General features: G+C 35.2%; 3 protein-coding genes across 4 annotated transcripts; all 3 read right to left on the bottom strand.

Annotated features, from left to right (window-relative positions):
- Positions 1-413: 413 nt before the first annotated feature.
- Positions 414-1086, bottom strand: LOC132189500 (uncharacterized). Its single transcript, XM_059604243.2, has one exon. It carries the CDS (start codon positions 1068-1070, stop codon positions 414-416), a length of 657 nt encoding a protein of 218 aa, XP_059460226.2. The 5' UTR covers positions 1071-1086.
- Positions 1087-9745: 8659 nt separating this feature from the next.
- LOC132190055 (uncharacterized) lies at positions 9746-11810 on the bottom strand. 2 transcript variants are annotated; one of them, XM_088510491.1, is made up of 2 exons: positions 11636-11810; positions 9746-10814 (listed from the first exon to the last, which is right to left on the bottom strand). In XM_088510491.1, exon 2 carries the CDS (start codon positions 10761-10763, stop codon positions 9810-9812), a length of 954 nt encoding a protein of 317 aa, XP_088366617.1. In that variant the 5' UTR covers positions 10764-10814; positions 11636-11810; the 3' UTR covers positions 9746-9809. The 2 variants fall into 2 exon arrangements, with proteins under 2 accessions (XP_088366617.1, XP_059460918.2); XM_059604935.2 differs by having other exon boundaries at positions 9746-11810.
- Positions 11811-22786: 10976 nt separating this feature from the next.
- Positions 22787-23607, bottom strand: LOC132190054 (VQ motif-containing protein 33-like). The gene has a single exon (XM_059604934.2). The coding sequence runs from the start codon at positions 23485-23487 to the stop codon at positions 22942-22944; it is 546 nt and encodes a 181-aa protein (XP_059460917.1). The 5' UTR covers positions 23488-23607; the 3' UTR covers positions 22787-22941.
- Positions 23608-27045: the final 3438 nt, after the last annotated feature.

The following is a 27045-nucleotide window of genomic DNA, read 5'->3' as shown; positions in this document are numbered from 1 at the left end:
AATTAGTTTCACAGTCCAATGTCCATACGACCCCAAAAAGCATTAACAGTATATCATAAACATGATACATTCCTTTGATCACAGTATTCATAACATTACTCCATAGTATTTATCACATAGATGATAAATTAATTTAACTGATGAGACACTTGAAAGTTTAACTTGGTGGGCCAATAAGCACACAACCATCAAGAACCCCAAACTCCAAATGAACAAATATTCTACAATAACTCTGCATCAACAAAATGTTTAAATAAATCTAAAAAAATAAATTAATTAATTACAACACAAGTTTAGGACTAATTGTAAGAAAAGATTACACAACAATAGTCCTAAAGACATGGAAATAAATATCACCTTAATGACTTACAACACATATGAAATTTGCCCTGCATGTTGAGGAATTTTAAAGCTCATACAGACTTCTGAAAAAAGTCTTGTAAAATTTTATCTGCTTGATTAGTAGACAACAAGTCGATCAAAATGGTTGTTGTGTTTGCATTTGCCGATAAACCCTTGTCAACCATTATTTTGAGATATTTCACTACCAATGATGTCTCATTATGTTGCAAGAAGCCTTGGATGATTGTGTTATATGTGAAATGGTCAGGTGAACAACCGTTCTCTTCCATTTTCTCAAGAACCTCCCTTGCTTCATTTAATAGTCCCTCTTTGCAAAGCCCTTTGACCATTATATTGTAAGTCCGAACATCAGGTTGCAAACCTTTGGTAGGAAGACTATTAAAGAGTTCTTTTGCCGTCGTAAGTCTCCCAGCATTACATATACCATCAATCAAGATGCTGTAAATCGCAATATTTAGGTGTACCTTTTTTTCTTCCATCTCTTGAAACAATGTCATTGCCTCAGAAAAGTGTAGATTCTTACACAAGCCATCTAACAAAATAGCACAAGTTTGGAGATCTGGATGTTGGCCACAAACTTGCATCTTATGGAGTAGCTCTAATGCAGTCTTAGGTCTCCCAACTCGGCAAAATCCTCCGATAAGAGTGTTGTAAGTGACAACATCGGGAAAAACTCCCTTCGTGGACATTTCATGTAAGAAACTCATCGCCTCATCAATTCTTTTATTTTAAAAATATCCATGGATCAATATGTTATAGCTAACAATAGAAGGCGAACAACCCTTTCGAACCATCGTATTAAATACTTTGACAGCTTTATCCATTCTATTTTGCAAACAGTAAGAATCAATCAAAGAATTGTACGTGATTGTATCAGGCTCTACGCCTCTCTAAATCATCACATCAAAAACTTGATTTGCTTCTTTCAACTTCCCCTCTTTACCAAATGCGTCAACCAATATGTTGAATGTACACACATCAAGCATGGTTTTCCTTTCCACCATCTCATTCCATAATTTAGTTGTCTCTTTCCACCGACTGAAATTGCATAGACCCTGAATTAAAGAATTGTAAGTGAAAATGTTTGGCCGAATTCCTTTACTTGTCATTTCAGAGAAAAAATTCAAAGTCTCAGTTACCAATCTGTCCTTACATAAACTATCAATGATTGTATTATACAACACTACATTAAGGTCAAGATTTCTTTTTTCCATCTTTCTAAACAACTGAATAGCTTCATTGGTCTTGCCTATTTTACAAAAACCATTCATTATCGTTCCGTAGGTAATTATATCAGGTTTGTAGCCCATCTTCTCCATTTTGTTAACCAACTTCACAGCTTCAACAATTCTACCCTGTAGACAGAGCCCCTTGACAAGAGTTGTTAGATTTATACAATCGGGTTCAAAACCAAGTTTCAGAATTCTTGCTAAGATAGAGAAACCGAACTCGACCTGGTTTAAATGACAGAAGCAATTAATCAAAACGCCCAGAATATAAGTAATGGGAGCAATTCCTGACAGTTCCATTTCTTTAATCAAAGTAATAACAGTTGAGTGATGCTTCATTCTCGCAATTGCAATCAGCAATTGAGTAAAATCCACAATGGAAGGCAAAGGGTGCATGTGAAGCATTCTATCAAACACGCCCAAGGCATCATCAAGATTCCTAAAGCTACGAGACCTGCATCTATCTCTCACAGATTTCAAGAACTGATTGGGGCTTTCCACATTATCTCTACCACTAATGGTAGAACTAAAACTACGACAATAATAATGAAAATTTAGAGCATGGAAAGCAAGCCTTACATGAGAATAATGATTGAAGAAGAAAGCAAGAGAGTTTGTAGACTTAACAGTCATACCCATTTCCTGATGTAGTGGAAGAAAAGCGGAAGAAGCAGATTAGACTTTGAAGAGACATAAGGGCTATGTTTGCCCCCAGCCAAGGCCGGCACTGTAGCTGGAATGGCATTGTTCCAGCTCCAGTGCCAACTGACACATGACAGCAAAATTGACTTTTGCATCTTAATTTTTTTTTTTTTTAAAGCAAAATATATATATATATATATATGAGGGGAAAGATGGGGTGGTTCCAGCCACCCCTTGGCCAAAATGGGGTGGCCGGACCACCCCATTTTTGGCCAAGGGGGTGGCTGGAGCCACCCCCTGGCCGATCTGGGGGTGGTCGTACCACCCATGTGGCCAAGGGGGTGGTCGCCGTATGGGGTGGCCGAAACCACCCCTTGGGGGTGGTCCGGCCACCCTCAAATGCACCCGATCCTTTTTTTTTTTGGCCAAGGGGGTGGCCGGACCACCCCTTTGGCCACAGGGGTGGTTCGACCACCCCCAGATCGGCCCAGGGGGTGGCTCAAAGGGGGTGGCTCCTGGCCAAAAATGGAAAATGGGGTGGCTGGAACCACCCCATCTTTCCCCTCATTTTTTTTTTTTTTTTAATATTTTGCTTTAAAAAAAAAAAATTAAGATGCAAAAGTCAATTTTTGTTGCCACGTGTCAGTTGGTACTGTAGCTGGAACAGTGCCGTTCCAGCTACAGTGCCGGCCTTGGCCGGGGGCAAACATAGCCAAGAAGAATAAGAGGATCTGAACCCTCAGAGCATTCCCAATGGAAGAGCCATATTTTTATGTAAAATGGCTCTTCAAAACTCACTTTTATCTAGTTTAGCTAAGCCATTTTTAAGTGTCTACACATCCGATTAGCTATATTTCTAAAAAATAGGTGAGAAAAGATTTGGAAAAAAGATAAAGCAGGAGAGAGAAACACTAAAAAATAAAATGGCTCCCTTAAAAAGTGCTGCTACATTTAACTTTTTTTTTAGCTCTTCTAATCAAATATCTATTTTACATATATTTTTGGCTCATCCAATGTGGAAGGTTTTTTGAACATTTAAAGAGCTATTCTAGATAAAAGTAACATTTGGCTCTTCCATTGGGAATGCTCTAAGAGATATAAGACAAACTCTCACCAGAGCACACGACGTCGTTTCTGTCAGCATGCCGAAGTTGTCAAAAATGTCCCTTTGGATGGTCTTTTACCAACCATATCAAGCACACGTTTCAACTTCTCGGCTTTCATTTGGATTAATCAAACTTGGTACTCTTTGTTTGTCTTTAAGATTTGATAAAAGCAAAATCTTTTAAATTGGTTCATGTTTTTTAATCATATTGGCGTGGACAAGAGGGTGCAATAGCTTTTTTATTTTATTTTTTAATATTATAATATGTTTTTAATATGTATCAAATGGAATATTCGAAAAATATATACATATAGTATTTATTGTGGTGGACAAAATTTTGGTTGAGCTAAATAATGCCCAGTTTCAACATATCAGACACATCTCTAGTCTTGCTCATACACAATACAAAATTTGGACTCTATTACCGATAAGATACATAACAAAATGGGTATTAAATATTCCTCTCTATCTCTCAACGTAGTTTCTTCAATTCAAAGAGAATAATCGAAAATGGATGATGATCCTCCCCATTTTAAGTGAAATGTAAAGAATTAATTCATGGTTTGGATTTTATTTTGTTCTTGTAAATCATTATTTTTAAATAACAGTGACAATATATTCATCATGTGTCAATATATAACCCATTAGATTTATAAAATCTAATCTGAATGACAAAACGAATTTCTTATTGTCACTTAAAATAGAGAAGATCATTTGAAACTTACCCACCTTAAGGTGGGTAAATTTACTCGGTGCGTTCTAATACATGATAACAAATAAGAAACAAATGAGAAACAACTTTATTATTCCTTGAATTCATTGTACCAATAGAAATGTATTAATTTCATTTGTCAAGGTGCAAAATGGGTAGAATGAAGCACAAATGAATCTAAACGGTTTGACCTTTTGTGCCAATAAAAAATCTAAACGGTCAAGTAAATCTTGAAGGATTTGCAAAAACAAATAACTAAGTGCTCGTTTGGTTCGTGGAATGACTATTTCATCAGAAAAATGAATAGGTATTCCTGGAAATAGAAGAGTGTAGAATGTAATAACTATTCATATTCCTTAGTTTGGTTGAAACACTGGAATAGAGTGTAGAATGTAATAGCCATTTCTATTCCTTTGTTTGGTACAATCTAATAGGATAGTGAATTGAATCATATTGTAATCAAATTTCCTAAAATACCATTATAATAGAAATATAATTTATTTTTATTAAGGACTTTTATTTTTTGTTTATTTTTGAAACATAAACAACTATATTGTATATATATAATTTTTTTTTTTTTTTTTGTCAAGTATATGGGCTTTTTTTTTCCCCTTCATTTATGTTACAAAATTATTAATAAAAAGAAATAAATAAAAAGCACATAATCATCATATCACAATTTCAATTAATCACGTAAAAAAAGATAGTCAATTGCCATCCACACAAAAAAAGATTTAAATAAATGTTACATATAGTAATGTATCGTAACATGATCAATTGTCTCGCCTAGTTCCCCTCCACAAATTAAACATTTCATTTGTCATAGTTGCTCTTTATGCACTCCATTCATCTGAAGCCTCAATTTGCGTTATTAGATCATTATTATTTACAATATGTGTGTGGTGTTGTCGGTCCAATTCTTCCTCTAATGGATCCACAGGCATCACCCTTCGTACTTAGTTATGCAGAAGACATCATGCTATAATAATTTGATTATGTATCTTAATTTGATAAAATGATGGACTTCTTAAAATAGCCCAACACAATTTAAGTAGCCCAAAAAATCTCAATGGTATTCCTAGCAGAAGAATGTTTCATGTTAAAGAATTCTTTTGCGGTTGTTGGTTGATATTCAACTCTCGAGTCGTTTAGGTGGTATCGCTTCCCTCTATATGGTGCAATTGCAATTTGTGTAGCCAGCATCAACAAGATAATAGTAACCTAAATTTTTGTTTTAAGAAGAAAAAAATGACTTTAGTACAAAGAAGGATTATTAAAATAATTAAATTGGCAAATGTGTTTTCCTTACCTTGTGGTACTTTCAATCCGTTTCTCCTATTTATTGCATCTCGAAGCACTCTACCATTTGCAGCAGAGCCTTCCCAACCAGCTAAAACGTAGATAAAATGCATGTCTTGTGAGCATACGCGTAGAACATTTGTGGTGATCTCTCCCTTTCTGTTGCGGTATCTAGGTTTATCGACTAAAGGTACCCTCACCCTAAAATGTGTTTCGTTTAATGCACCTAAACAATTCTTTATATATAAAAACAAAAATATAAGTATGTTACATCATAGTTGAATGACATAAACTTAGCAAAAAACGCATTATAATATACCTTAAACCATTCTCATCTCTCATTTGTAGAGTTTTTGGAAACTGGCTCCAGTTCCTTAAGAAACTCCATGTGTAATCGTATAACCGCATTTAATACGCTTCTGAAATGCCTACTAATTGTCTCTCCTAAATGCCTAAATTGACGTTTTATGATTCTATTCTTGACGTGATGAGCTAAGATATATAAAAACAGAGGATAACTTCTATAAGGAGGTGGTGACCTCCTTTTTGCCCACCAATGAGCATTTGACAACTAGGAAAATCACACACAATCAATTAAGATGCAAAACACTAGATTAAAATCCTTTCTCACATCATCCAAATAAAAAAAATCATTTTTTTTTCCCAAACCCATCATTTTTCTCCCCCACTTCTCCGTCTCCTCTGTCTCTCTCTCTCCGGCAGTAGCAATGATCTTGCCGAAGCCTAGCCCAGAGCTTCCGATTGAAGGCACCGGAGTCCAACCCAGCCTGATGCCAGAGACTAGACCTCTCCGGTGCTCCATCTCTCTCTCTCTCTCTCTCTAGCCCGACACCGGTTCCTCTCTTTGGTGCTCCATCTCTCTCTCTCCTCGCTGGCGGCGAAGAAAAAACATCTAACTTGGTCAAGGCAAAATTTTTGTTTTTGTAAAGAGAACTGGCTAGCAAAATTTGTGTAAAATTTTCCTTCTCACCTGCCAATAAAAAAACAAAGGAACCACAACCATCAATGCCATTGAAGCTGCCATCAATTTCAGTGCATAAATTCGTTCTTTATTGGATCTGGTTTTAGTTTCAAATTCTTTAGTGGACAAAAGAGACATTGAAGCTATGATTGTTCTCAAATTTTTTGGTTGATCTTGTAGATTCGCTACCAACCATCAATGCTACAACATTTTTGGCCAAAACTTGGACCAGTTCAACAATACCAAAGTGAACAATTGCTGGGAATTAACTCAAAATTTCTGAGTTATCATGAACTTTCATATTGTACTGACCATCATCAAAATCTGCATATGAACCAATGAACCACATACAACCATATTACAACCCCACAAAAAGTATCTTGTGTATTACAACCTCACAAAAAATACCACACCACACAACACAAATCACGAAATCCCCGTTGCACCGGAGAGGTCTGGGTTGGGCTCCCAGCGTAGGGTTGGTCTCCGGCGTCTTCTCGGGCATCAGGCTGGGCTCCGACATCTTCTCCGAAAAAATCTAGGCTGGACTCTGGCGTATTGGACTTGGGCGTCTTCAACAGCAAGACCTCTGTTGTTGTCAAAGAGAGAGATGGAGGAGAGGGAGAGATCAGAGAGAGAGAAAGGGAGTAAGGGTCTGAAGGAGAGCGCCGCTGGAGAGAGAGAGAGAGAGAGAGAGGGAGGGAGAGGGAAAAATGAGGGATTTTTGTAATTTTGAGAGAGTTTTTAATCAGGTGTTCTGCATCTTATTTTAGTTGGTGTAATAATCCTAGTTGTCAAATGCTCATTGGTGGGCAGAAATGAGATGGTGTAAACCACCTCCTTATAAAAGTTATCCTCATAAAAACATTGCAACTTGCTTATCCACTAACATGTGTTTTGTGGCTTTTGATCCACCTCTTGCTTCAAGCATATTACATAAATTGCTGAATGCATTTCTATCCATTCTTAAATAGTTATGGCAAGTTTCATCATCCTCATATATTAAACGGTAAAGATCCCATTGCACTGAATAAAAATCAATAAAGTATGTATCTCTCAAAGATTTCTTTCAAATATGGTGCTCTACCAAAACACATAACAATTCAAAAAAAAGTAACAACAACTGACAACATATCCACCCAAAACATCAACACTGAAGTCAAATTCCTCTTCTTTATCATGTTCCTTGTAGTCAAACTTAATTGCGCCATAGCCGTAAACAAACAACACATGTCTATATTATAAGGTATAAGAAAACAACCAACGCATAGAAGGATTACAAAACCAGGCCAGCAAGAAACATAACAGAAGAAAAGGAGCACTAGAATAAGTATCTAACAAGAAGTTATTGCTCTAACAGCATGCGGGGATTTAATATCTAACACTTTATGACTCATTAAAGCTACGGACCATATCACTGTTACTACTCCCTATGTTGGACCATAACTGTTGGTGCTCTCTGTTTTGTCAATGTCAGCATTTAAAATTTTCTGTGACTTTATGCAATTGGAAAGAAATAGTGATCAGCTAATGCAATTAGAATGTATTTGATATGATACCTCCATTCTCTAGGATTACTCCAGCAAAGTAGGATGAGAAAACAGAGATTGGCTTTAATGGGTTATTGTGATAGAATGCAACAAGTAAATGAGCAATCGTACTTAGGAAAGATTATATTATCAGCACATCTGCAACTCAGCCATTATGTTCAGTTTATTTGAGTTTTGGCTATTGGATGAAATGAAATCTATTCATGGCCTTTTTTGGTTTGCAGATTTTGAGTTAGGCATCTACATTGGGCTTCTGGAAATTGAGATAAGATGCATGATGATAATTTACATGAGATCCATTTACACTAATGGTTAAGATTAGGATGGTTCATGAGATTTTTACTCTTTGATCTGTTAAAAGGTCTTCAGATTTACAGGTTTAGATTTACAAAATTATGTGTTTATTGTTAATTATTTTGCTTTTAGGAAGCATAAGATCCTACACATTTTAGGTCAATTCCATATCAAAGCACCCATCTAATTAAACCCTTAAAACCAACCAGAATAACAAATCATAAGCCTAAGATGAACTACAAACACAAACACCCAATCAAGACCCAAGTTCGGCCATCCCCCAAAAATCACCAAATCAAAACTCCCTCTCGAAACCCAATTGGTTTGACAGCCCAGAACATTTCAATTCAACCACAAAACCTCCAAAATCAAACCCCAAGATTTGCAATCAATTAATCAACTACAACTAAACAAGAACACCTAATCAACCCTTCAATCACCGAAACAAATACCCAAATTGATTTTAGCTACATCGACCAAAATCACCCGAAATCAATATGAAACAGAGACCGAAATAACGAATCTAAATCACAATACATGTCAATATAAGACCCACAAAGAAATAAGTACCAAATCACAAAACACATCAAATGAAACCCTATCTTCTTCCAAAACAAACCGTACAGAAACCCTTATCAGACCCACAAAGAAATAAGTACCAAATCACAAAACACATCAAATGAAACCCTATCTTCTTCCAAAACAAACCGTACAGAAACCCTTATCAGAAAAACAGAGATGGAGAGAAATACCTGGCTGGAAGATGGATTGCAGTTTGAAGAAGACATGACGGAACCACAAACACAGCACACACAAAAAAACGAAACCAGAAACAGAGAGGGGGCGAGAGATGAGAGATAGAAGAGATGGAGAGAGAGACACAAAGTTGGAAGATGGACGAGTTGCAGTTGGAGGAAGACGATCTTCAAGCTCTTCTTCTTCAAGCAGTCATGGTTCTTGACGAAGAGGTCGATGGGAACGATGAGAGTCAAGAGGCACTAAGGGCTTTTGTGGCAAATTAAACGGAGTCCTTATTCCCACTGGAAAGGAATAGCTATTCTTCTCATTCTTTAGAGGAATAGTTATTCCTTTGAGGAAGAGATTAGCTATTCCCATGGAATAATCATTCCTATGAATAGACCCTTATCAAACAAAGGAATAGCTATTCCACAGGAATAGCTATTCCATTCAAGGGCCTATTCCGCAAACCAAACGGGACCTAAGGAATTTTGAAAAAAAAGACAAAGACCAATATCCATTAATGGATCAATATTAAAGTTAAAAAAATAAAATAATAAAAAAATAAAATAAAATAAAATAAATAAATTTGATTGTGTGGTTATCATCAAGTTGTTATGCGACAAGTTAGCTATTTGAAACAAAGAGCCTGCAAGTGACTTCATTACCATGAACATCATGATAGGACTCAAATATTCATAGAAACAACAAAAATAAGTGATAACCAAGAGTCAACCGATATTACCTCAGGCAGATAAAATATCATACCTATTAGTTTCCAACTCCACTGTCCATATGACCCCAAAAAGCATAAACAATCTCAGCTATAAATATGCATAAAGTATTCACTGCATTATATCATAAAAGTGATACACATTAAAGAAGTAGAAAGCTTTCACACAGACCTCTGAAAAAAGTCTTGCAAAGTTTTATCTGCTTGATTAGTAAACAACAAGTCGATCAAAATGGTTGCAGTGGTCGCATTTGCTGAGAAACCCTTCTCAACCATCATTTTGAGATATTTCACTACCCATGATGTCTCATTATGTTGCAAGAAGCCTAGGATGATTGTGTTATATGTGAAATGGTTAGGTGAACAACCGTTCTCTTCCATTTTCTCAAAAAACTCCCTTGCTTCATTTAATAGTCCCTCTTTGCAAAGCCCTTTGATCATTACATTGCAAGTCCAAACATCAGGTTGCAAACCTTTGGTAGGAAGACTATTAAAGAGTTCTTTTGCAGTCATAAGTTTCCCAGCATTACACATACCGTTAATCAAAATGCTGTAAATCACAATATCTAGGTGCACCTTTTTTTCTTCCATCTCTTGAAACAATGTCATTGCCTCAGAAAAGTGTAGATTCTTACACAACCCATCTAACAAAATAGCACAAGTTTGGAGATCTGGATGTTGGCCACAAACTTGCATCTCATGGAGTAGCTCTAACGCAGTCTTGACTCTCCCAACTCGGCAACACCCTCCGATAAGATTGCTGTAAGTGACAACATCGGGAAAAATTCCCTTCATAGACATTTCACGGACAAGAATCATTGCCTCATCAACTCTTCTATTTTTACAATATCCATGGATCAATATGTTATAGCTAACAATACAAGGCGAACAACCCTTTCGAACCATCGTATTAAATACTTTGACAGCCTCATCCATTTTATTTTGCAAACAGTAACCGTCAATCAAGGAATTGTACGTAATTGTATCAGGCTCTATGCCTCTCCGAATCATCACACCAAAAACTTCATTTGCTTCTTTCAACTTCCCCTCTTTACCAAACGTGTCCACCAATATGCTGAATGTATGCAGATCAGGAATGATTTTCCTTTCCACCATCTCATTCCATAATTTAGTTGTCTCTTTCCACCAACCGAAATTGCATAGGACCTGAATTAAAGAACTGTAAGTGAAGATGTCTGGCTGAATTCCTTTACTTGTCATTTCAAAGAAAAATGTCAGAGCTTTAGTGACCAATCGATCTTTACACAAACTATCAATGATTGTATTATACAACACCACATCAAGTTCAAGATTTCTTTTTTCCATCTTTCTAAACAACCCAATAGCTTCACTGGTCTTGCCTATTTTACACAAATAATTCATTATTGTTCCGTAGGTAACTGTATCAGGTTTGTAGCCCATCTTTTCCATTTTGTTCACCAACTTCACAGCTTCAACAATTTTACCCCGAATACAGAGCCCTTTGACAAGAGTAGTAAGAATTATAGAGTCTGGTTCAAAACCAAGTTTCAATATCCTTGCTAAGATAGAGAAGCCAAAATCCACCCGGTTTAAATGGCAGAAGCAATTAATCAAAATGGCAGGAGTATAATCATTGGGAGCAATTCCTAGCAGTTCAACTTCTTTAATAAGAGAAATCACGGTTGCGTGATGCTTCATTCTTGCAATTGCAGTCAACAATTGATTAAAATCCAAGATGGAAGGCAAAGGGCGCATGTGAAGCATTCTATCAAACACGCCTAAGGCATCATCAAGATTCCTAAAGCTTCGAGATCTGCATCGATCTCTCACAGATTTCAAGAACTGATTGGGGCTTTCCACAATATCTCTACCACTATTGATAGTGTTAGGAGAAGTAGCACTAAAGCTACGACAATAATGAAAATTGAGAGCATGGAAAGAAACCCTTAAATGACAATAATGATTGAAGAAGAAAGCAAGAGAGTTTCTAGACTTAGCAGTCGTACCCATTTCCGGAAGAAGCAGATCTGATGCAGTGGCTCTGCTCAAGAGAAATAAGCAGAAGAAGCAGATCTGATGCAGTCGTGGCCCCAAGAGAAATAAAGAGAAACTTTCTCTATCTCTCGAAGCTTTCTGAAGAGAAGACGGTGAGGTCTGGGTTCTTATACATCAGAGTACACGACGTCGTTTCTCTCGGCAGACCGAGTTTTCACTCAAGATCTCTCTTTGGATGATCTTTCTAAGTTCTAACCATACAAAGTACACGTGTCAATTCTCATGTAATCGTGATTTTTGTATTGAAACCTTAAATGACCATTTTGTCCTTTATTCATCTCCGCTCCGATCTGCCACTCCTCCTGTATCTGAGCCTTCTTCTCCGTAAGCCCCCAACTCCACAATGACTCTTCCTCTCTCCGATTTTTGATTTATCAAGAATTCATATTTCTCACTTCACTAGACTGCGTCTTTTTTTTTTTTGGTTATTTTCAACCGTTAGATCTTGAGGGGGTATTGTCTTTGGGCAATCGCCAGCTGACCCTTCGCTTAATCAGGCTTTCAAGGCCATTGCCACCATGTCTGACAACTCTCTCTCTCTCTCTCTCTCTCTGTTTCTTGTATAATGATGATTTCGTGTTTGGCTGAATAGAAAGTGAGGGAAAATGAGCGTGTGGAATAATATCGTCTCTCTGTCTTCCTCCCTGTCTCTGATAACGGTTAAGTTTAGTTTGGATGAGGAGAAAGTCGTTTTTTTTTTTTATAAGTAATTCCCTCAACCGGCGGAACTGTGTTTCTATTGATTCTAGCAATCAACTTTTCTTTTTCTTTTTTGAAAAAGAGAAAAAAGATGCTGCTTTGGAAGCATTGGACTGTGTGTATTTAGTTGCTGAGAAGAATAAATTTTCCGTTTTGTTGGTGGGAAAATGGAGGTGATGCAAATTTTTAAATGCAAAGCAAATGGAGGTGTTGAGACACTTTGGAGGAAGGAGAAAGATGGAAAGACCATGAAGGAAGCTCATGAGAAACTGAAGGGTCCTTGTGACTTAGTGTATTCTTGCAATCTTTGTTGATCGGTGTCGTTTTTCTCTGGTATCATCCATATTGATAGCGCTTTTCTTCTCCTTTTAGAGCCTTTACTTGCATGAGATTAAGAGAGCTCCTTGTCATTGATACTTTTTCTTGGATAACAAAATTAGGAGATTTGTTGAATAGCCTCCTCATTATGTGCACAACAGAGCTAAGTGATTATCATGTTTCCACTTTAAACTCATGCCTCATGGCCCTTACAAGAGGCTTCTAAACGGCCGTCACAGAATTGGTGAGAATGGGTGGGCTTTAGGGAGGAGTTGGGTTCTTGTTTATACCTTATATGTACTTCTGCCTTGTGTTAATTTCAGGGTTTTTTGTGAGATTGTTGCAAAGCATAAATTAGGATATTCTTAAGGATAGAGATATATAACCTAAGTTTTTATGTTGAAATGCACAAGGAATTTGTGCTTTTTCTTGCTTATTGCTTCCTTTTTCCGTTTTCTTGTTTTCAACTTCATTCCTTCTTTCTTCTTTCTTCTTTTTCACCTATGGTCCCCTGCTTCCTCCCTTTGACGTTATCTTTTGTGCCCTGTATTAGTGTAAAATTATAAATTAGATTCCATTGATATTTGAAGTTTTGATGCTTGGTTGTCGATAATGTTGGTATGATTTCTTGAAATTAGACATAATGTTCTGTAAAATTTTTGGAAATTAAAGTTTTTGTTTGGGTCTTCTGTTTATGGTTCACCTGATCTTGTTGATCCTCGCAGGGATTTGATGTACATAGTTTTTGTCCTCTTCTCAGAAGTTAAGGTAATCCATTTCATTATTATTGCTATTGCTTTTCTTTTTGCTTTTGTCCATTGTCGTTGTTCTTAGCTTCTCGTATTCAGTTTTCTGAAGGAATTGACAACAAAATTTGTGGTTCGTTTTCATATTGTTCAGACCTAGGTGCCCTAATCTGCCTTGGAGGGAGGGTGGCAGGGCGCTCCCACACTGAAGTCATGCTTTAATTATTTTAACTGCAGATGTACTGATTATTTTTACCGGAGCACAGGTTTGTCCACAATCTAGTGTACATTTTGGCCACTTCCCAGTCAAAATAAGTTATAAACTAGGTGGTTGGAGCTTTCTAGTGCCTCCTATCAGTGGAATTTTATCTTCCACAGAGCAGCTCATGATTGGGAGATCCATCTCGTTACCTCTCTCTACATTTTGTTGTATTCCATTAGAGTAAGACTGGGAGCGGAGGACAAACACTGTTGGATACCTTTAAGGAGAGGGTTGTTTGATTGTAGATCTTACTATAATGTTCTTGTTCCCCAAGACAACACTTCTTTCCCTTGAATGAGTATTTGGCAGAATAAGGCTCTCTTGAAAGTTGCTTTCTTTGCTTGGTTGGCCGCCTTAGGAAAGATTCTCACTGTGAACGATCTAAGGACACAACATATCATTGTAGTTGAGTGGTATTGCATGTGTAAAAAGAGTGGAGAGTCAATAGACGATCTTCTGCTCGACTATGAGTTCGTATGTGTACTTTGGAATATGAAAAACTCTAAACAGATAAATATCACGATTTTATGCGGAATTAACAGATATTTAAATCAAAGCAAACAATCACAAAAAACAAGTAAAATCAAACACAAAGATTTTGGTGACGAAGAGGAAACCTTTTAGAAAATGCTCTAAAAATAAAACCTTTCCGGAACAGCCAAACTCAGGAAATCACTATCAAAAGATTATTCAGAGATTACAGACATTAGGAACAGAGATTACAGACATTAGGAACACTTACAACCATTTGCAAGACCTTGGCTCTGTAAGATCGACAAGCCTCCAACTTGTCTCCTCGCTCATAATCTTTTTCAACGTGATTCTCCTTTATCGAACCCTTCCGATAGACTTCAATTAAGCACACAATCAAAACTAACAAAAATCCTCTAAGAGGAATCAATTTGGCTCACAACAAAATAATCACTCAAGCACAGCCTCACACGAACTCTCTGGCGGTCAAAATTCGTATCCTACAAATCTGTAGAGATCTATATATATAATACCAAGACCCCTAGTCTAATTAGGACTCAATTACATTCAAATTAAACCTAGCCTAGTCTAATTAGGACTCAATTACATTTAAATTAAACCTAGCAGACTACGGGCCGTCCAGACAGTAAATGGGCTCGCCCGGACGGGCTCTAGGGCAACATCACTTTCTCCGTTCTTTTGGTGCGGCGTGTTCAGACGGACTTGTAGACGAGGTTCTCGGGAGAAATCCCGTCCGGACGGCTATGAGTCCCATCCAGACGTCATAGAGATTTGGCACACTTTGAATCCATTTTGATCACCGAACATTTAGCCAATAATTAAAACTAACAGAATACATTCTTCAGCAGTGTAGGATTGGCCTGGGTTATGCCTAGAAGGGTGGTAGACCTCTTTGCTTGTTGGAGAGCGCCATGGGGTAGGTCCTAATTTGATGCAGTCTGAACGATTATTCCGCCTTGCCTTATGTGGTGTATATGGAGGGAAAAAAGAATCAATTGTAGCTTTAAGGAACATGAGAGGACCTTAGTGGCATTAAAGGCCTTATTCTTTAAAACTCTTTCTTTGGGCCGCTCCCTCAGATTCTAGCTTTTTGAATTTTCTTGTATTGCTAGATCTCTTCCCCACTTCTAGCTATACTTCTCTCTTGTATATTGAGAGCAAGCCATTTCACACGGAAGACTATGGATGGCCCCTTAAGGAAAGGACTGGGGGGTAGAAGAGCTGCTTCCTTCAACATTACTCCTAGCAGCACGGGATCTGCGTAGGTAGTTAATTACATCTTATTTACAATGTTGCTTGCTGTAAATGTTGTTGTGCATAAATATCTACTAGAATTGGCATTCATTTTTAGAAGAGTATACCATATTTAGCAGCCTGACTAATTGATGAGTATTATTTTGTGGTCGAATAGGCTGTTGGAAAAGTTCTTCTGAAACTTAATGGCAAATCGACTAGAATGGGCTTTTGAAGAAGGCAACCTAGCAGGAGACCAAAAATGCTATCGAGTTTTGGAGTATCAATCTTTTACCCTTGGACTTTTCAACTGTTATTTTCTGTTGGTTATTGAAGCATATAGGGAATGCTTTCTTATCATACTTCATGATGCAAATATATATATATATATATATATATATATGTTCTATTCAATATCTTTTTCAATCTGTCAATGCTCAGGGATGAGTCCGAGGGCAAGCTTAAGGCATTTTGGGTTACACTGAAGATGGTGTGGTGTCTACTGATTTCATTGGTGATAGCAGGTAGATTGTTGTTTTTAATGTAATATCTTATAGTTGTTTGGCTTAGCTTATGTTTTGGAGAATCTAAATATCTATAATTTTTATCTTTTCTTGAAAATGAAGCCCTAATTCTACTTGTAACCATGTTACACTTCTGGTTTGAAGAGCCAGTAAATGCGATTTTATGACAATACCTGTTTTCTGAGTGAATTCAAAAGTTTACAAATAGTTTTCATAGGTTTGTTTGTTTGTTTTTTTTTTTTTTTTTAAATCGTTTGCAAAGCATTGAAATAATTATGTATTGAGCAATCATTTTTCATCCATATATGAAGTTGTCATTGGCCTGGCTTAGTCTGAAAATCAATTAGGAACAGAGGCTTGGCCAACTGAAAACAAGAAAGTGAGAGAAATGTTTCATCTACATGTAGATGGGGGATGCTGATTGCTGAACCACACACACAAGTATATATATTGGAATATGCTTACCATACACCAATGGTTCTTATTATTTGGCCTTAAAAGTTAAATGATTTAAACATGAAGGATCAACAGAGGGTTATGTGTCAAGATTAATTCTTTGACACCTGCTACATTATACATTTGCACCGTTCTGCCTCTTATACATCTACACTAAATAGCTGAAGAAAATAATTTTAAAGGGGAAAACAAAATCAGTTACTGAAGACAGCACTCACTTATGTCAAAAAATAATTTATATGTTGCGAATTAGCTACTTTAGCAATGTGGGTTGCTGCACTTTGCCCTTTCTGGTGCAATTGAAGTTCAATGTTTTGATTGCCCTTCCTCTTGAAAAGGGGGATTTTGTCAAAAAGGTTCAATATATAACTAGTATATGAGACATTTGTCTCAATCAAACGGTCTAATTTCGATTAGACTGTCTGATCTACGGTCTAACTTAGAGTTTGTAAATTTAACAAAACTATCCATGCCTCAATCTTTGTAAAAATTTGTAAATATGTTTTCCAAAAAAATGTGAGGTATTTTGGAAATTTTGTTAGGATTTAACGGAAAATTCTAACGGAGGGAAACATTAAAAAAATTAAAAGTTCAATACACGAAATTGAGAGGTTTTTAACTTTGAGAAAAACATTGCAAAATAGGTGACAATTCAGGATGTAAGTAAAGTTTTTCCAACAAATTAAATAAAGGGTTAAATACTCCATACCCCCTTAGGGTTTCTCAACTTTATTTTTTCTCCCAGTGGTTTCATTTTTATCACAGGAGGTCCCTGTGGTTTTGATAAGTGACCAAATTAGTCCATCCGTTAGTTGACCATTAGTTGACCATTATGACTGACATGTGGACCAATTAGACGTCGACACGTGGCTCATATTTAATTTTTTTTTATTTTTTTTTAAAAAAAAAATGTATTTAAAAAAAATACATTTTTTTAATTTTAAAAAAATATATATACTTTTTTTTAAAAAAAAAATAATAAATTAAATATGTGCCACGTGTCGACGTCTGATTGGTCCACGTATCAGTCCTAACGGTCAACTAACGGATAGACTAATTTGGTCACTTATCAAAACCACAGAGACCTCCTGTGATAAAAATGAAACCACAGGAAGAAAAAATAAAGTTGAAAAACCTTAAGGGGGTATGGAGTATTTAACCCTTAAATAAATAATAAATCTTGAGGTGGTCCAATTCTTTCTACATTGGCAATGATTTATGGAACATAACTTGAACAGGACATCGAGAATTTTTCTTTCACGAAAGTTGTTCAACCTTTTGTCGAAAATACTTGCGTCACTCATCCATATGCTCAAATCCACTATATTCAACATAATTCAAAGGCTTATAATAACAAGGGGAATGTCTTTTTCTAGTGACAATTTCAAAGAATATGTGCAGCCTTAATCCATGAGAACGACCTAAACAATCATGGCTGCTTCTCCTTATGTGGCAGCTCATGAGAACAGCTTGACTTTTGTTTGTGCCTATAGAAAATCGTTTCTTTTTTACATAGATATTTTTCCTTAATTTTTTGGAGACATATCCTTATCTTAAATTAAAGGATGTAACTTTATAGAGTAATTATGGAAAATTGATCAACTGGTATTCAAATCTGTTTTGCTTAAAGGAAATGTGGTGAAAATATAATTTAAATTCGATAAAGTTTTTTTTTCAAACTGGGTTGAAGAAACTTGCTCTAATTCAATCTATAAAAATGACGTGTCTTTTTTTTAAAAAAAAAAAAAAAAAATGCATGTGTTTTTTTACATGTTCAAAATACACATGTCATTTTTATAGATTGAGTTGGAGAAAGTTCTTCCAACCCAGTTTAGACTTTGGAAGAAAACTCTGTCCATTTACATCCAACTCAACAAATCGTTTCTCAAGAAAAATGATTTTGATGAAAATATTTGTTGGCGTTTTGCTCGTACAAAAATTAGAAAAAACTTTTTTCATAAAACATTTTACGTCGAAACAAGTTAAACCTCACCTAAAAAATTATTGTGTTTTACTTTAACTATCCTCTTACATCTCATTTTCTAATTTAGTTATTCACTTTTACTATTCCATTTAAATTTTTTTTTTTTAAAAAAAAAAATGCCTACTTTTCAAAGTCATGTATATGTGTTATTGAATAATTTTAGGTGGCCTACTTGTATCCTACTAAGAATGATGTAACCATTAAAATTATCATTTGATCAAAATTCAATAATGATCAATCAAAAGCTCAATGGTGATTTTAATAGTCACATTATTTTTAGTAGGTCACATAGAATTACTCTGTGTTATCAAAAAGAAATTTAAAAAATAAATAAAAAATAAATAAGGTTAGTGAGCTACAATAATACTGACCAAATTTTAGGATAAAGTAGCCATCACCCAAATTTTTGGCTCGATTAGCCGGGTGTGAATGCTCTAGTGCACCATGTAGGGCTAGAGAGAGAATTATTATTGAATGTGTAAATTGGGCGAAACTTCTTAGAGACATTTTTCATTTGTCATTGACCAAATACCCATGGCATGTCTCTCGAGGACATGCATATTTGGACATGGTGGACCTAATTTGCTTACAATTTTCTTCAACTGATTAGATTACTGCTTAAGGTATGAGTTGAAAAATGGTGCATTTAAGTTTGACTATTTCTGATAAAGAAGGAGACAACTCCATACATGTCCCCATCAATTGATGCCAATAATTCCTTTGGTGCTTCTTCCCCTTTGTGAAATGTAAGACCAATGAGCCGTTAGGCTGACAGCCTTATGATCACACCTTTGACTGGGAGAGCTGAGAGAATGGGATAATTATCGATTGCACTGTTAACAACAATCATCTCTTTCTAAAATGCAAAACTATGTACAAAGAATTCTAATTGGGTATCAAAATTCAATTCATTTCAATCTCTTTTCCCTTTTTTTTTTTTTTTTTTTTTCGTGGGAGGGATGGTATAGGGTACTATGAGGTTGTTTATTGCACGTGTAATAGATATTTTCATTTGAGAAATTACCCGAACCTCATCTTACTCGACTATGTATCTAGCACTTGTTCAAACAGAGTGGGTGGGTTTGGATTTTCTCTCACATGAGCAGTCTAATTGCACCTGATCTGGATCCCTCGTCTTTTCTCTTTCTTTTCTTTGATTGCGGCTACTCTCGATATCAAATTACAAATTCTTTCTTGCTTTTTTCTTCTCTTTTTTTGTCTTCTTAACCAAGTGGTTTTAGAGTTTAGAGTTCCTTGATGCAAATTATTGACTGAGGTTACACTTAAATATTATTACATTCTCACTTATTTTCTAACACAATATTAAATCACAATTTATGTGTTACGTTATTCTGTATGTCAGAAACCAGAAATTAGTTCATCTCAGGGTCTCAAAGACCCAAACGCACAAAAAATTATTTTTTATTTTTTATTTTTTGAAATCACAAAAATATTTTTAAAAAAATAGTTTTATGCGTTTTGTCGTACAAATGCTAGGGAAAGACGTGGACAGGGCTAAAAAAGAAGGTAGTACAGTACTAGTACCTTCTTCTTTCTTTCTTTTTTTTCTTTTATTTTCAGGCCTACCCTTTCACACCAAGCTAATAACATATCGTCATCTTTTATTAGTTTATAGGAGAATAAATAATAACGAATCTTTTTTTTTTAATATATATGGACGAAGAAAGAAGGGGTGACCAAATTAAGGTTGACGCCTCTTATATGAACGTTATATTGATAGAATGATATTGATATAAGCGGATAACGATTCACTCTATTTTACTTGAGGTAACTGATTATTTTACTGAGTTTAGATTTTGTAAATCTTAAGACAATATGTATGCTAGTAAATTTAATCTAAATTATTAAATAAATTAAGTGAAATTGAGAATCATAGTCTAATTTCAATTCCACCGAAATCATAACATATATTCAAGCTATCGATAAAGTTATTCGAACCTTTTTTGGAAAATTCTGTTCTATTTCTATTTGGAACCTTTTATTTATATATATACAAATTAACCACATGTAAATTTTACAAATTTAATAGTGAACTTGAGAAAAGAAAATTGATAGGAGATGAATGAGGGATTAGGATTTTCTTATTCTTAAATTACATAATTTAGGTAGTTTTTTTACATGCTAGGAAAATGTCACCTATTATAAATGTGGTATATTACCGTTGAGAATTAAGTATATTTTCATAAGTTCTTACTCGCTATATTATAAAAAAGCTTTTAAGTTTTGAAAAATAAGAATGCCTAAAAAAAAAGAAGCTAAATTCTATAATTTGAAAACTTATCATTTCTTTAAAATTAAAAAATAATAATAATAATCATATATATATATATTTTTTACATATTTGTACAAAAGGGGAAGGAGATTCGAACTAGTGACCTCTGCTTTATTAGGCATAATCCCACCGACTAGCCGATGACAAAATAATAATAATAATTGTCCATAAAGAAAAGACAGATCTCATCTCTTTTTTTTTTACATGCGCTTCTAGCTAGTGATATTCTGACACGAAAAACTGGTCTACCGGTACCGATGCATGTCTGTCATAGGAGGATCGGGACCAGCTAGCGAAGTTTCTTCCATGTGATTCGACTTTTGAGGATAAGAACTGAAGCAGGGAAGGATCTGGTGCGACGTGGTTGGACAATGACGTTAACGTCCCAACAAAGACCAAGTCGGCCCCGGAGACCTCCGTGTGGGGCCCGTACCTTCCCATGTAATCTAGACGCCACTGCGTCCGGTGACTGGGGAATATGTACACGCAAGTCAGCTTTGAGTTAAAAGAAACAGTTAACTGACCCTGACATCCACCAATGCACCAAACACGCCTTGATCATTTTTTTTCCGAATTCTTTCTTTTTATTTATTTATATTGGGTAATTTGGGTTGTATTTTGATATAATGATATTGATAAGGATCATCTCATTCACGCTACTTTAATTAGCTCCTTTTTTTTAACCCACGAAGAGCGTTGTTATTTACGGGCATTAAAATTTAGGGTAAAGTCCATATAATCCCTTCAAACTACCATTTTAATAACAATCTATCTCCTAAACTATCAATTGCGATAACTTATCTCTCAAACTACCAAAATAATGACAATGTACCTCTAATTCAAAAAAAAATGACGAAATTAGCCCTATAAAATTTTCAATAGGACAAAAAAAAAAACTTAAAAATTTGAAAAAAAAAATTAAAAACCCCAATTTTTAATTTTTTTTTCAAAATTTTAAGGGTTTTTTTTGCCTTATTGAAAATTTTATATGAATAATTTCATCATTTTGCTAGCATTGGGGGATACATTGTCATTGTTTTGGTAGTTTGGGGGGTAAATTGTCGTAATTGATAGTTTGGGAGGTAAATTGTCATAATTGATAGTTTGGGGAGTAGATTGTCATTGTGGTGGTAATTTGAGGGGTTAAGTGGACTTTACCTTATAATTTAAGTTGGGTTTGATTTGGTGTAAAATTATATATATATATATATATATATATATATATATATATATATATATTTTCATTGTTTGATGTGATCGAAAATATTTTCAATTTGACAAAAAAAGCTTATTTAGTTTTTGAAAATGGTTTTCGTTTTTAAATTTTGTAAATCATCATTTGAGTTTGAATTTCTCATTCTTAAACAGTCGGACTACTTACAAACCACCGTTAGGCCTTTGCCGGAAGTTGTCTACCTATTTTTGTTGTTGCTCATTTTTCGTCAAAAATATTTTCTTGTCGAAAAATAAATATTTTAATTTTACTACAACCATAAATACTTGTTTGTAGCCTAGTTAGGTAGAGTAGATATTGTAACACAAAGTATTCTCACAAGGAGCATTTTCAACACTCCAAAGAAATCATGCATGCATTAGTCAATCCCTATTACCAACAAGAAGTTAAAAAAGAAAAGAGAAGAGAAGAAAAGAGAAAGATATGTCAAATTGCCTGTTGAAAAAGTGATTAGAGACGTACAAACCTCTCATAGTACCGTTTTATTTTTATTTTTAGAAATGCCACACATCACTCTTTTTTCGGTCTTTAGTCTTTTGTGTTAGTGGTCGGACCACCCACTGTGATGATCGTACAAATTTAGTGGTCGCAACCACCAAATGTAAAGATGGCATGATAGAATGGTTACATCTACGCAAGCTATCACTGAGACTTGATTAGGGTGGCCGACCTGGCCCAACCACCCACAGAGAAATTGAGATTTTTTTATTTTTTATTTTTTATTTTTTATTTTTGAGAACTAACGTGATAATACCACAGCGCACTGTTACATCAATAAATTTTTTTTTAAAAAAAAAAAAAAAAAAAAAAAAAAACCCACAAACTCACATATATCTTAGAAAGTTTACGCACAAATAGCAATAAAAAAACATAAGTGGAAAATTTTATTTAAATATATTAATAAACAACCCAAAACCCGCATGCAATCGAAGTATTGAATTTAAAGATATCTTAGCCGAGAAGAAAAGAAAAACACAACATATTTTTGTCGAACTCCTAAAAGCCCAAAAATATCTTTACGAATCGCGAATTTTCTGACTCGGCGAACTCAGTGGAAACAAGGTCAAGAGCTCTGGTGGCTCGGTGCCTCTCGGCGTACTCACCGGCGATGGGTGAAAGTAAAACCCTTTCTCGGCTACAGCTTTCTCCTCGTCCGACAAGGGCGGTGACGACGGCAACTCGGCCCAGGAAATGGGTAGAAACATTGGCTCGGACCGGAGTGGGGTTAAAGGGCTCTGAACCGGTGAGTCGACTCGCTGAGTTTGGAGGGGCGAGTTGTTACGGAGAGTGGTGAGGCCCAGCTTGATTTCGAGCTTTCTCATGGTGTGGGTGTGCCTTCGCTCGTGGAGCTTGAAGGGTGACCGGCGGGGCCCGGTGGGCTCACCGGCGGGAGTGAAGGTTTTTGGGGAGAGTTTTGAAGATGGGTTGACCGGGAGCTTCTCCGAGTCCACCGACGACCCGGTCAGCCTCTGGACTAGGTCTCTGAAGGTGTGTGTTTCTGCTTGCACAAAGGTTGTTGCGGTTGGCGATGATGGCGAAGCCATGGTGTTGTTTTTTTCCATTTGAGAGAGAGAGAGAGAGAGAGAGAGAGAGAAGGAGATGTTATATGCTTTCTGATGTGGTGACGACTGGCTTGTGAGAAAGTTTTTAAGGAATGAATTTTGGGAGGCCTTTTCTGAATAAAATCCTTCTCAATTTCAAGGGGAAATGAGTTTAAACTATTTTATATATGGTTCATACACCTAAAGTTAAATCACATAATAACATCGGGTACTAAATTATTTAATTTCAATCATAAAATAGCTTTTTCTTAATTTGACTCCAAAAAGTAATTTTTTTGAACTATATCTTTATTTATCTTTTATTTTTTAAAGTCAATGTGTCGTGATTTCCTTACTTGAAATAAAGATGATCATACTCAGGTGTTAGCAGGGACAGAGGGAGGGGGCAGGTATTTGCCACGACCCGCCTTCCAATTTCTAAGAACAAAAACATTTTAAGGTAAACAAAAAATAATAATAATAATAATAAGCCAATCAGCCCCTAGCAACAGATTTTTTTGACTTCTAACCCGTACCCATAATAGTTTTTGACTCCGTCCCTGAGTGTTAGCTATGGTATTATAGCGTTCACCACAAGTTGCTTTCAAATTAATATAACAATTCACATAGTGCATATCTTATCAATTGTTTATCTATCAAATTTTATTGCTTAATTTTTTATCATTTTAAAATAATGTAAGTAAATTTGTAAAAACAAAAAATATAATAGTCATACATCTTCGATATTTGTTTAACAGGAACGGAAGGAGTGTGATTTACATTTTATGAAGGACGTGGACAAATGGAAATTCCTCCTACATCATTCCAAAAAAAAAAAACAGTGGGTTGGAGCAAGGGAAGAAAGTCATGGTGTTCATAATTGATATTATATGTGGGCTCTCTTCAAAACAAGTTAAACCACAACAACTTTTATAGTTGCATTTGGAAAGTTGCGTTATTACTTTGCGTTTCATTTTGGTAAACGAATGTACTCATTAACCATAAACCGGGAATAGGATATAAAGGTTATTTTATAAATTTTAACGTTTAAAATATGACCGATGAAATATATTGTATAAAATTGAAAGCTCAATAATTAAAATTGTAAATTTTTGAAATTTGAAAAGTTTTTTCAAAATGCATGGTAATTCAGAGGTTTTAACTGAAGTTTTCCCTTAGAGAGCCCCTACCATGCGGATGGGATGCAAAAGTGGTGTTTTGCAGCATCCAACCACCTTGTGACACCTCATCCATTTAAGAAAATTGCAGAAAACCAAAATGAGAACAAACACAGCAAATCAAAGTGAAAAAAAAATAACCAAAAAAAACCAAAAATACCCATGGCCGCCGAACCCAGCAGACCCACCGGAAAATGCAAAACCAACTTCAAAAATCAATTATAATGCCTTAAAACTTATTATTTATTCAAAACTAAATCCTAGAGGGGAAGGTTAACCCTTTAGGGATTTTACCACCTTAAAGGGATCACCCTCAAGCCGCTGCCTTGACACAGCGTGACCCAGCCGTGGGTCAAGGCCAGCGTTTCAGGAGAAGGAAGAAGAAGAAAGAAGAATAAATGGGAGAAGAGTTGTCGGCAAGAAAAAAGAAATGAGAGAGAAGAAGAAATAAGGAAAAATATAGTGTTTCAGGCTATATGATAGTTTTGTGCATTTTTCCTATGTGTCAATTCCTTATTGGGGGCTATAAAAGTGGTCTTTTACAGCCCATCCACGTTGAAGTTAAACTCTTTCCCTTAACCCAAAACCTAGGAAATAGGGATTCTTGCCTATTTTAAAACGACTTTTTTTTTTTTTTTTTCCGCACACCATGCACATTAGTTATTCTATTGATAAATAATGTTATTTTTCAGACTCATTTTACATTAAGAGAGATGATTGATATTAATATATTTTCTTTTCATCTCATCTTACAAATTAACCATTAAATTTGTAGACTTATGTATATAAGTCAACGATATACATAAGCCAACGACAGACCCAAAAAATCTAAAAGTTGATCTATTGAATTTGTAAGAGAATATAAGAAATATGAACAAATTATTGATGCCAATCATTTCTCTTACATTAACTTATGTGTCGTGTTTTAAGTGATTTATCAGATTAACAATTAAAAAAAAATTAAAACACAATACATCAATCATTATAAAATAAGTGTGGAGGGTAGCGTTATTATTTATCAATAATAAGACTAAATAGTTAAGGGCCTTTGGGCACAACCGCAGAAGTGTGCCGTTTATTTTTAGTTTGTCGCATTCCATTGTCGTTCGGGTTGGTCTGTTTCATAGTTCTGTTTGATATGAGGGCCAATCCCAATGAAGTCATCCGAGTTTTTTTTTTTCCCGCTCAAAGCCCACAGGCCCACAAGTCAAATATTATATGTATTCTCTAATATTTTATCATATTTGCTTTATTCCTACATATTTTTTTTATGCTTATTTTTATAATATTCTAGTATATTTGTCCCACTCTTGTACAAACTCTAAATGGATACGTTTGAGTAAATGAAAATGAGTAATATTATAAGTTTTCCAATAGTCTTTTTAAATTCATCTCAAATATAATGCGACTTAAATTTGAAATGTAATTTATTGACTTTTGATATATTGGTAATTTTTAAAAGTCACATCACGTCCCCAAGGGGTAGCTCAATCGGTTATGGACCACGCCTAATAAAGCAGAGGTCACTAGTTCGAATCTTCCCTCCCTCTTCTCTTGTGTGGACATGTTAAAAAAAAAAAAAAAAAGCCACATCACGTTTAAGATGACTCTTTTTTTTGACATGTCCGCACAAGAGGGAAGAGGAAAATTCGAACAAATGACCTCCCCTTCATTAGGCGTAATCCCAGTTAATTGAGCTATCTCTTGGAAACACATTTAGAATGACTCTAAAAAGATTCTAAGAAAACTTATAACATTACTCAACGAAAAGATAATCATTATTAAGTTTTATACAGCTTTGAATATAATTTTTTGCGTTGAATTTAATTTCTTGTATTTATATGAGGTGGACGCCAAAATTGTCGTCATATTTATTTTGATTGTTTACTGTCGCTTTAATAAGCCAGTGGGAACGGAACGGAGTTTGGGGAAATCAATTTCAGATTTCAACTTTGGTACTTGTGGGTCAAACTTTGCTTTGCTAGCTTAAAAACTTGGGAATTCTTTTTTTTTTTTTTATTATTATTATTTTTTCTATTGGACCGAATACGGTTGGCCAAATCGATTAGGAATTAGGATGTTTTAGATTTTTTTCTATTATATATAATTTCACAATGATGAAAAACTCTAATTTATATTTTAATTAGATAATTTCAAAATTTATAAAATTAGTATATATACAACTTGATAAATATATATAAACATTATTTAGAAGTGTCAATATAATTGCGTTATTATATTATATTTGGTCTTGTTCCTATCTCATTCATTTTCTCCAATATTGTCAAAGATTGGAGGTGGATATATGGGATTTGGCTTCTGAAAATTGTCAATGATTTAAATAGACGGCAAAGATTGTAGAATTAGGCGATGACTTGCAATCTTTAATTTGAACAACTGG

This window comes from Corylus avellana, chromosome 9, assembly GCF_965113065.1.
Source record: "Corylus avellana chromosome 9, dhCorAvel1.hap1.2, whole genome shotgun sequence".
NCBI classification, from domain to species: domain Eukaryota; kingdom Viridiplantae; phylum Streptophyta; class Magnoliopsida; order Fagales; family Betulaceae; genus Corylus; species Corylus avellana.
Note: the sequence above shows the minus strand (reverse complement) of the source record. Positions and strands in the feature narration are given on the sequence as shown.

Excerpts from the sequence above, each read along its gene's own strand:
- LOC132189500 (XM_059604243.2), bottom strand. The coding sequence starts at position 1,070 with ATGAGTTTCTTACATGAAATGTCCACGAAGGGAGTTTTTCCCGATGTT.
- LOC132190054 (XM_059604934.2), bottom strand. The coding sequence starts at position 23,487 with ATGGAAAAAAACAACACCATGGCTTCGCCATCATCGCCAACCGCAACA.
- LOC132190055 (XM_059604935.2), bottom strand. The coding sequence starts at position 11,639 with ATGGGTACGACTGCTAAGTCTAGAAACTCTCTTGCTTTCTTCTTCAAT.